The sequence below is a fragment of the Parasteatoda tepidariorum genome, chromosome 9, assembly GCF_982258835.1.
Source record: "Parasteatoda tepidariorum strain Cologne lab strain chromosome 9, Ptep-v5.0, whole genome shotgun sequence".
NCBI classification, from domain to species: domain Eukaryota; kingdom Metazoa; phylum Arthropoda; class Arachnida; order Araneae; family Theridiidae; genus Parasteatoda; species Parasteatoda tepidariorum.
The window spans coordinates 61,827,391-61,838,896 of record NC_141763.1 but is presented as its reverse complement, the minus strand read 5'-3'; the positions used below and the strand labels follow the sequence as shown (position 1 = coordinate 61,838,896).

General features: G+C 28.6%; 1 protein-coding gene across 1 annotated transcript in view; it reads left to right on the top strand.

The window, feature by feature from the left end:
• The first annotated feature begins 6,748 nt into the window (after positions 1-6,748).
• The window catches only part of LOC147804108 (uncharacterized), a 66,134-nt gene continuing 61,376 nt past the window's right edge, over positions 6,749-11,506 (top strand). Inside the window, exon 1 of the mRNA XM_087151990.1 lies at positions 6,749-6,884. Coding sequence (XP_087008116.1) covers positions 6,844-6,884 — 41 coding nt within the window. The 5' untranslated portion in view covers positions 6,749-6,843. The remainder of the gene's footprint in view (positions 6,885-11,506) is intronic.

The window sequence follows — 11,506 nt, the reverse complement described above, 5'->3', positions numbered from 1 at the left end:
TATATTGATTATTTTTTTAATAACCTAAGTTTTACTAGTAAAAAATGTTTTTTTTTCTTCCTTTCTTTCATGAAGCTTTATTTACAGGGAATTTTGCTGTAAAATATTTTTTCTTTTTTTTTTCACAAGTAGCTTAAGTTTTTTTTCGAAACAGAAAAAAATTCAAATCTAACCTTATTTCTTAGTAAGCTAGATTGTCAAAAAAAAAATGGCTTGAATACATAATTATTTTATGTATATTTATGTTTTAGGTGTATTTTTTTTATTTCATAAAATCTATATTTTACACTCTTAAATTGTATAATTCAAAATTTTGACATATAAATATTTAAAAAATTTCCTACATATGAATAAAATTTGGAACATAATTTTTTATATAATTCAGTAGAAAATGCAATTTTAAGTGTAGTATATGTTTTTGAATAACAATGAATTTTAATATCAGAAACCTTTTAATTTTTAATTGAAAGTAATCTGTATGTGTACTGAGAAAACTTGATTTTCTAATACTACTTCATATTAACTAAACCTTCTAATTTTAATAATTCCTTGTAGCTTATGGGATAAGAATTATTGTTATAGAAATAATTTTCAATCAAGCTTTGAAAATAATTCAGGAAAACGGCACAGGAATAAGGTTAATCCAGACTGTTGGTAAGAGCCATCCAAATAAAATTAAAAGAGGAAATAGGTTTATAGAAACGATCCGTCATTCCCACACTTTTTAGAGAGGTTCCAAGAGAAATACTTGATCTATTACTGTATAGTAGTATTTACTTTAACTGTATAGTTTTACTTGTTAAGGTTCTACTGTATAGTTTTTACTACGTTATTCATGACACAGTAGTAGAGGATAAGTGTTGCTCTTGCGATCAGCTCTTATAATAATTGTTATCTATAGTAGAATAAAAAAAATTCAAAATAATAATTAATTATTCTTTAAAAAAAATTATATTTAGAAGCATTTATTCGGATGTAATTTTGTTGAATTATATGTTTCACCTTTTCCACTCCTCTGGGACTAATATGATTGTATGATCATGAAATTTCTGATCTTAGATAGTGAGAGACTGATCTAAGTGTTTTTGGCAACTTTATTGGAGGAAAAGCTTTTTTGTCTAAAATTTTGTAGAGATTGGAGAAAGTAATAATAGTAGTGCATTCCAACCAAGCTTTTGGCTAGTTACCTTTACTTGCATGGTGTATTGTATATGCAGAGATCCCAACTGCTCCGGACGCGCCATAATAATTTAAAAATCGGTTACAAACTAAAATTTGAAAATATTTGACTAATTTGGCTTACTTTTTAAATGCTGCATGACTTAACACTAACGAAGTGGCGAATTATATAAGCCTTGAAATTTAGAAATAGTGGTGTATAAAAACTTAATAAATTGAATTTATTAAACCAAGAATCTCACATTAATAAACTGCCACTAGAAAATATTTATTTGCTGTCCGGAGCAAGTTAGCATCTCTGTATATGCTCTTTATTTGATCAATTTTGGTCTTTTCTGTTTGAATGAATCATTTGATTTGTTCAGTGATGATTTACACTTCAGATTAGTCCCTAGTATTTGTTCTGTAGAGGCTATAACAAACATTGATTTTTTTTCTTTAAAAACCCAAATTAAAAATTTCTATTTTTAATAAAGCACCAAACAACAAGAGTTATTGTGCAGAATCAAACAAACTTTTCATAATCAAGCTTTGTTATATCAGCTCTCTAGATATTTAGAATAATCGAATTATACAAATTGGATCATGTCAGATCGAAAAAATTAAAATAGATGTGTTTGATATTTAAAAAAAAAAAAATCGATCTAATCATACCAAACACAACAGCCCCCAGAGGTTGCACCATCCCCTGAGGTGAGTGTTGATATTGGTTTTAAAATGGCACCACTATAAACACGTCGGTTTAATTTTTTGATTTGGCATATATTTCTCGAGATAACTCCATTTTAAACTGTTTGCATCCTATTTTCATTTTAAAATTACAGAGCCATTTATGAGCTCAAATGCTTTACTTGTAGGTTCAATAAATCAGGGGGTTTATTTTCTGAGGAATCCAAATATGCAATAAACAAAATGGTGGTTTCTATTTTTTTTTTTTTTGAAGTGACCACCACACCTACGGGGGGGAAGTTAAGTGGTATGACTGAATGCATCTTAAAATACTTCACTTGCATATTCAGCTGGTGTGCATTTTTTTCAGATATTTGTTCGTTTCTGAATGGTGCACATCCTGTATGGTGACAACAGGGCTTAACTGAGAAAATGGCCGTGAAAATCACAATTAAGTACTCTGTTTTGAAAAAAAAAAGAAATTAAAGCCTTCAAAGCAATTCAATTACCCAAGTTTTATAAATTTCAGCGGTAGCCACTTGTTGCTTATGTCTTGTATGAGTAGGCTTAAAGAGTAAAATTGACCATTTGGACTTAAAATAATTGCAGTAACTAATTAAATCACTTTGCTAGAAATTTAAAACTAGAAAATTAAATTTTACTAGAAATTTTAATAAAATTTTACTAGAAAATTAAACTACTTTACTAGAAATAATGCATTAAAAATTTTTTTTCCATATCTTGTGGCCTAACTTACTAAACACTATGTTAAACCACTTGTGTTGGCAAGTAACTCAGATGCGCTTACAGAAACAACTACAATTATTTTTTAAATGAAAAGTTAAAAGTGTTCCATGTCTTGTAGATATCGGAGCAATAATTTCTGTGATGCAAACCACGGATACTTTTTTTAATTTTGAAGTAACTGAATGTTAGGTTGTTCAGCAAGTCATTGGCGATTTATAACTGAAGCATTACGTGTGCTGCAAGTCTTTCTAACACGAGTGGTTAAAAGTTGTGACATTGAGAAAGTTTTCTATTTGATGTGTAGCACTGTGCTGATCTAGACTCACTTCTGGAGGTCTATATTGTCGCCCTTAGGAAGGAGGCAGAATCTCTATAAATAAAGTTTAAGGATAATGCAGATTTTGATAAGCAGAGCTAAGCCACTTTGAAGATATTCTTGATTTGTTAGGCTGAGTCATAATATATCGTTTAATAAGTATTAAGAATATAATAAAGAGGACAATCGAAATTGAACAAAAGAAATGGATGTGCTGTTTTTCTTTTTTATCCTTAGATGTAAAATTTTTATTTAACATATTTTTCTCACTTTTTTCCATTAATATTTTCGTTTAAATTTAGTACAAAGTTTGTGAAAAATATTATATTTTATGGTTAAAATATACAGCAGGAATTCAAATTCGAAGTTATTTGCAGTTCTTTAGATCTAAGAGAAGCAGTTATTTACCATTGAAATTTCTTTAATCTACAAAATCAACTGTAAATTTTTGAATATGAATGAAAAAATGTTTTTCTGAAGCAACTTTTTTTTTTGGTTTTATATTTTAGTATAAATATAATTCGGATAATCTAACAGATTTTTTTTAGTAACTGACTGTTTTTTATATTTCAAAAATACCGAAATATATTTTTGCTTGTAATCAAAGCTTCTTAAAAAAATGTAAAATGGACACCTGGGTCCCATCTGCGCTAAAAGGTTAAGGACAGGAGCATATTGGGTGATTTAATTCACTTAGCAATGCAGGCTTGTAAAAGTTATCCTATATCGATGGAGTAGCAACGGGTTGTTTCAGACTTTCGCATGCGTGTTTGGATGAAGAAAGTAAAGGATGGTAAATGTGAATCTATCGTTGTAGAAAATTGATATTTCAAAGCGATTCCAACGATCTGCTGGATGATTCGTCGACTATTCTCGGCTCGCACAGAATAAAGTGTTGAGGTTAAATATCTTCAGTGGTAGACGAATTATGTGCTAGAATCTCGTTGGCGTCAGACAAAACGTGGGAGGTTTTGTGTTTTTTATCTTCATATAACGTTCCATCAAAATCATCACAAGGATGAGTTTATCCAAATGCTTTGATCAAGGAGTTTAATTGCCTTCTGGATTAAATTCAAAATTATAATGCTACAGAATTGGATTTGATAGCCACAAATTTGATTCGGATTGGCTTTTTAATGCCAGGTATAAAATATTTTAAGGCTATAATATTATGGAATCTGGAACGGTTTGCAATATTTGTTGGGTATTCGTCGGGCATTCGTTGAGTAACAAATATGCGTATTGTCGAGTCGACGATACGCATATTTCATACGCATATACGCATACGTCGACCCCTTCGACGATACGTCTGTACAAGACTACACTATATACTAGAAGGCAATATTTTACCAAAATACAAATTTTTCCTGAATTGATTGAATAATAATTTTTTTTAATAGCTGAACAAAAAATAAAATTATTACATCCATTAATCCCATTTTTTCTATTCAAATCTTCTCTCACTTATTATTATTATTAATTTTTACTCAATTTGGCTTCAATACTTTGTTTGGATTCATCAAAGAGAAAGAGACGAGATTTTAAATTATTGACTTTATATAATCGTCTGCTTCAGGAAATTTTTTAGGTATTTTCGTTCCATGTACTAAAACGTGGGTGCTGGTAAAAGCAGCTGTTTAAAAAAGCAGGTGAAATGAATATCGCTCTTTTTTTATGTAAAAAGGCAAAAGGGATCTTTAATTACTTGTTAAGACTTCGGTAATGCACCCATTTTCTGAAATGTACTCATTCGTAAGTTTGGCTTTTCAAAACAAGATTGTTTGTTATAGTTAAAATCTGAATTTTAACACTCCTAAAAAAAGAAGTCCCTTTAAAAATTTTCTCTTTTTCATTTTTAAAAAATTTGCATTTCTCTTAAGGTAAGTGAAATATTTTTACTTTAAAATATAAGAAAAATTATTTTTTTAAAAATTGTATTAACTACATTAATGTCCAGCAATAAAAAATAATTTTATTTTACTAATTTACAGTTATTTTTCTTAACTAGTCATTTTTACCGGTATACATACTAATTTTATCTAAGTAAAACATTAGTTAATACATTTTTTGAATTCAGAAGTTGAATCAAAACGAAACTGGGCATAAATAATAATAATAATTGCATAAGGAGTAACCCTGCAGATGTTAGGGAAGAAAATAAAAGCCTTCCCTTACAATATAATAAATATCGCCATAAGAAAATAATGTATTTATATTAAACTCTTTATAAGTTAAAACTTTTATGGGAGAAACTCATTACTATGCAAATCATTAATACTTATGAGAGAAATAACAGGGTATAATAAACTATGAATATTCATAATTCAATCTAAACTGTCACTAATCTAGCCAAATGTTTGAATTAAAAATTAAGAATGGAATGAAAAATGTCTTAGTGTTCCACGTAATTTCAATTTTGACTTTTAAGTGATAAGGATTGTTCGACATTTTTTTACCCTTTGGTTGTTTATGTTTCGCCGTTTAAAGTTTACATTTATTAATGTAACGCACACCTTAAATATGAAAGTGTAAAATGTACATAATTCAAACGCACAGATTTAGTGTCTTAGGTTTAAGTATTTGACAATGTTTTGAATAATTTGATTCCTGTGAGCAGAAATATCAGCTGTCGTAATTGTTTAAAAATCAGAGTAAATAATTATTTTCTTTTTTTATATTTATTTCTAAATAAATACTTTCGTTTTGAAATGCATTCTTCTTGATTTAGAATATTTTATATTTGAATTGTATGACTTAATGTCACTTACTTTAATTCATTCTCTAAGAAAATCTCCCTGATTCATTATTTAATTCATAATTGAAATTGCAATAAAAAATAGAAAATTTTCAAACTTTATTTTATTTTTGAAGTTTTTTTTATAAATTTATCATTTTAAAATAAAAATGTCACGGAAATCAAAAGGTGACCTATTAATATCATCTTTTTTTTAAAAAAAAATATAGAAGCTTTTACAAATAAATTCTTATGTCCCCCCCCTCCCCAAAATTTTTCGTCACATTACACCTATGCAAATATGAGCAATTTAAAATCGTCTTAAGTTCAAGCTTTATTGCATAACGTTCAGGAAATTTCGTGAAACTTACAATTGTCATTGTTGAAATATTTTAGAATAAAAAATTTAAAAAACAATAGAATTATCAAGACTTATTTTATGGCCTATAATGCTCTGATCTCTTTTTCCTTTCTTTCTTTCTTTTATCCTTTGAAAACGCCTTATGTTTTAGCAAAGTTGTTATTGAAAGACCGAAATTTTTTTGAAAGATGGATAAACGTCTAATTATTAAAGAATTTAAAGTATTTTAAAGCAGGTTTATGCATTAAATTTAAATGTTTCGATTATCTTAACTTATTTTTTTAACATTCTAATTTTGAAGAAAAGAAAATTTTCTATGAACGAACTGGTAATAAAATCCTCTTACATTCCTCTCTTCTGAAAAATATAAAAAACGCAGCAAGGTAATAAACATAAATAAAGAGATCATCTTTAAATTGCTTATTATTTTACAAACCAATAGGAATATAATAGAAGCGTATCGAATCCGCTCAATCCTTTAAATGCCAAATTCAATTCCACTTTGACCTCACTTTCTATGGTTTTTGAATTTCAAGTTTCTTCTCACGTTTTAACTTGAGATCTCAGACGATTTCTTTGAAAATAAAATTTTAAACCATAAAGAACGAATTTAAATCTGACAGTAGCATTTCTTGCTTGCGCATCAAATCATTGAAGCGATCTACTGGAAAATTTTTTAAATATTTTTGCTAAGTCGTTTTCAGTCACGCATAGTGAAATATTCTTAAGAAAACAAAATAATGTCATTTTCGAAACAATAGTTTTCTCTAGATGGAGGTAAAATGTTATGAAGAGAGGAAAAGGCAATAAATGGCTGATGAGTTTTGAGTGACATATATGAAAGCATACTTATCTTGTGATCTCGAACTATTGTCAAGGTAATTTTATAATATTATTGTTCATTTTTATTTCTTCAGGAATACATTATGCTGTTTCATAATAAATTTATTAGCTCCCAAGGCATTTTAAGAAGGACTATTTTTTCCCTCAGAAAAGTAGTGGCGGATTTATTTCGTTATTTAGCTAGAAAATTTTGTAAGGACTAAAATTATAGATCTGTTATCGCTCTATTTTTAATTTTGTCATGAAGAAGTACCACAACGAAATGCGTGATGTACAGAGCGCAAATTAAAAAAAAAAAAAAAAAAATGATCACCCTGAATAACTTTTTATGATCGGATTTTCTCGTTATAAGGCTCACTGGTTCGAGGATGTAACCTAAATCAGTGCTAATTGGTTCTTATTTTAAATATGTTAGTTAACTAGTGCAGATTATATTTTAAATTACTAAATTAGACACAGAAATGTACTTTTTTTGAATGTTTACACCCCTTTTTTCGACGTATTTGAATTCTTGACTTTTAAAATATGTATCCGCAATTTGGAAAATATGGCCCCAGTACTTAGGTCAAAAGAACGGTCGAAAATGTTAATTTAACTTTTTCAGCGGATTTCGCAATATCTTGAAAATCTTTCAAGCGAATTGAAAAATTTTCACACATTTTATAACATTTGTTCTTACGAAGATGATTTCATGTAAAAAAAAAATAATTTGACTGATTATTGTCTATTATTTTATTTAATTATGATCGAAAATTTTTTGAATTGTAAGGTATAAACCCTTTTTTTTTTACATAATTTAAAAAAATGTAGTTTTAAAATAAAATTCAAACTTTGAACGAAATAATCTATCGAATAGTTTCTGATTTAATATTTTTTTAGAAAATTGTACATATAATATTTGTTTTCTGAAGAGCTATTCGTCCTATTTAGTGCAATTTTCGTATTTCGTCATTTGAAATTACATTTTTTAAGATGATGGAAAAATTTGTATGCCTTGGAATTCACATGTTTTTACGACTATCATGAAATAAAATAATGAAAAGAAAACCAAATAGTGCAAAATAATAAATAGTCGTTAAAAATCAATTGGTTACACGGAATTCTCTATGGATAAATAAACTTTATAATTATGTGCAAAAACCTTTCGATTCGCTCTAGGCTCCAGGCACCCAGCCAGTTTCTATCGAACAAATACTTTACAAATATATTTTGAAAGAAATTTTTTGTCTCGTGTATATAAATGAAAACATGTTTTAATTTTTAGATTTTTTTGAACTAAGATTTAAAAAAATGTCTTTAAACGAAAATTGGGATGACTGTTTGGATGTAGAATAATACAAGGAAGGTATATATGCTGTGAAAGGATATATGCTAATAATGGATTTACAATTAAATAATTTTTCTTTTGAATTCCTTGAGTTTTTTAATCGCATTTACAAATGTAGCTTCTGTTAAACTTAGGATATTTTAAAAATAGTTTAATAAAATGACGATACATAAAATGAAAATCTTCAAACTATCAAGGTTTAATTTTTATTCATCTGATAACTATACATGTAGTTTACGTGCCATGAGATCTACCTTAATACAATCTCTTAAACTTTCCGATACTTGATGAGCAATTTAGAAGATTCATATATCTATTTTGATGACCTTAATGTTACGATTCTATCGCTGCGTCCTACTTATTTTGAATCCTAAAAATATAGAGTAACTCCTATATAAAGCAACCTAGATCATATATTTATTTATTTAAATTAATTATTTTTTATATTTCTTTTATTTTGTTGCTTTTGACATTAAGTCATCGTTGTAGTTTCAGTTGTAGTTTGTTACTAGAGCTGCATAATGGGCTATTGGTGACGATCTGGGAAACATCCCTGAGGATGATCCGATGACATGCCATCACAATTTTGATCCTCTGCAGAGGGGATGGCCTCCTCGCTTCGGTAGCTCGCCAACCAGCGCGCGAAGTCAATCACGTTACTGTAGAACTGTTTAACGAGGACCAATACGGCACTCCCTCGATCCTTTCGCAGGCTGATCCCATTGGTCACTTACCCGCACGCTAACCGCAATCAGTGATGCTTCTGGGAATCATATCTTGGTCTTATCGTATCAGATTTCCGTATCATATATCTCCTTAAAGGCCTTATCATATCAGATAAGTGTGATAAGGTCTATTAGTCCACTACGGGATGAATTGAGCGAAAGAGATAGATTTTTCAACAACAGTAGATCGCTAATTATTTTAAAAAAAAAAACAACCCACTTAAAATTGCAATAATTTCCTGACAAATAGAAATTTCGTTAAGTTTAGAGCTCTCGTTAAGTTTATGATTCAAAATTGTTCTATCAGCGCGTAAAATTTAAACTTTTTAGTAGTCTTAGATAGATCGACATGATTTTTCTTACAAGTTTAACAGTTCGAATTCGAATATTCGAATCGCGATTTTTCTTTCTTTTCCGCTGAACTCCTTGTAAATTTTTTACACACCCTGATAATTTCTTCTATCCTGATAATTAATCTTATAGTTTTTGTGTAACAAAACAAAATGTTACGTTAAGTTGAATACCAAAAATAGCAACGGCAATTGTCGGTGGCCGTAAGGGCTTTTAAATATAGAGAGTTATAATAAACAAAACTGTTATTTGTAAATTCTCATATATTTTCAGTATTATGCATTTGTAACAGAATGTGAAAATAATTTTTTCATTTTATTTTTGACTATGAAGCATTTTTCCATGTTTCAAAATAATGTTAACTTCTTTTGAATATCGTGTCGAACCCTAAAGCGGAAGTGTCTTCTATAAACAAAAAGGTTAATATTTATCAAACTTTTATGTAATTGTCAAGGATGATATTCTTTTTTTTCATTCACAATATCACACTTTTTTCAACCTCGACTAGCCAAGCGTTTGACTCGGATTAGATGGAAGTTCGCCAAACGATTCATTGGCGTGATATTTAACGTTTAAATATTATTTTCACATCATGCGTTTTTGATCATGTATCGGAATTTAATAAAACTTTCCTCGGGGAATTTGCGATTTTTTTTAATTCAGCTGGATTAGTAAGAAGTGACTAATGAGGTTATCGCATGGCTAAAAATAAAGAATCTGAAAAAAACTGAAGTTAATTAGAAAAATTTTGGTCGTTGAAAAAATGATTATACAATAAGGTGGGCCAAAAAGCACTTTTTTCGAAACCATTGTTCTTATAGTAAATGTTGAAAATTTTGTTCTTATATTTATAGTAAATGTTGTAAACGTCTAAAAATAAAGCAAATGTAAGAAGTTATCAGCTTCATTATAACAAAAGTGATAAGAGCATTAATTTTTTTCAGGTACGACAAACCGTAATTTGAAAATGATAATAATCTATATGTAAATAAATGAATACTTATATGTTCTTGATAGATTCTTAAGCCATCCGATCAAGATCGATGAAATTGGGCATACTGATAGTTCGAAGCATGGGGAAGGTCATTTGAACATTCTACTTCAAACCATGAGTGAAAAATGAAATGGAAATTTCTGATTGGTTAAGCGGTAGCCATTATTTTAATTTCCAAATGTTTTAAATATGACATCAGTAATACTTGCTAGTTTATAGCTCCATTTGATAAAAAAGGAGTTTATTGCACGCACATTAATACTTAAAATTATTTTTTATTCATTATTATGTAAGATAAATTCAATAATCAATGTTAACGTAGTGGAATGCGTGGACAACGCCACCGAATTTCTAAAGTTATCTGATAGCATGCGCTCATTTTGTTAATTAATGTTCATAATATGTTTTAATTGAAATAAAAAAATTACATTTACTTAAAAGCAACGCTAATGCAGACAGATATTTTTTGGGGGGGGGGATCTTAAAAAAATATTATATTTACACCAATTCTTAATAAATCTTGGTAATATGTATTAATTGAAATAAAAAAGAAAGCTATGATCTAGAAAGCAGAGTTAAAGGAAAAAAAGTACTTATTCATTTAGGAGAACAGTAAAAAATCGTCCTATGTATAACGCTTATTAAAATTTTGGTAATACGTACTATTGGCACTATGGTAATTGCAGAGATGCGAACTGCTCCGTATTCGACAAAATATTTTAAAAAATGGTAGAGCACTACAAACTAAAATTTGGCAGATTTTCGGTGATTTTTACCAATTTTTTACAAAGCTCGATATAGCTTGATTATAAAAAAGTGACCCATATTATGTAAACCTTTGAATTATTTAGAAGTAATTGTGAATAAGATCCCTATAAATCGAATTTACTAAACCCAGAATCGTACATTGAAAAACTACCACATGAATATACTTATTCGCTGTCCGGAGCAAGTTGGTATCTCTCTATTTGGCGCAGTTTTAATAAGAATTCTATAACGGATTTTCTGTTGTTTCAGAAAATATTTTTTCCAGTGGAAGCAAAAATGGTACGTTAAAGTTTTAATGAGTTAGAATTAAAAGAACATTTTTCCTGCCCTTGTCATGCTCTAAAATCCCTATAAATGTTTTTATCAGAAATTTATTTGTTTTAAAAATTTTGGCTTCATTTTGCTTCCACTGATGAGAATATTATATTGATTTATTTGGTAATTATTAAAACTTTACCAATATTAAGCAGTTTTAATACCGATATTGTGGAA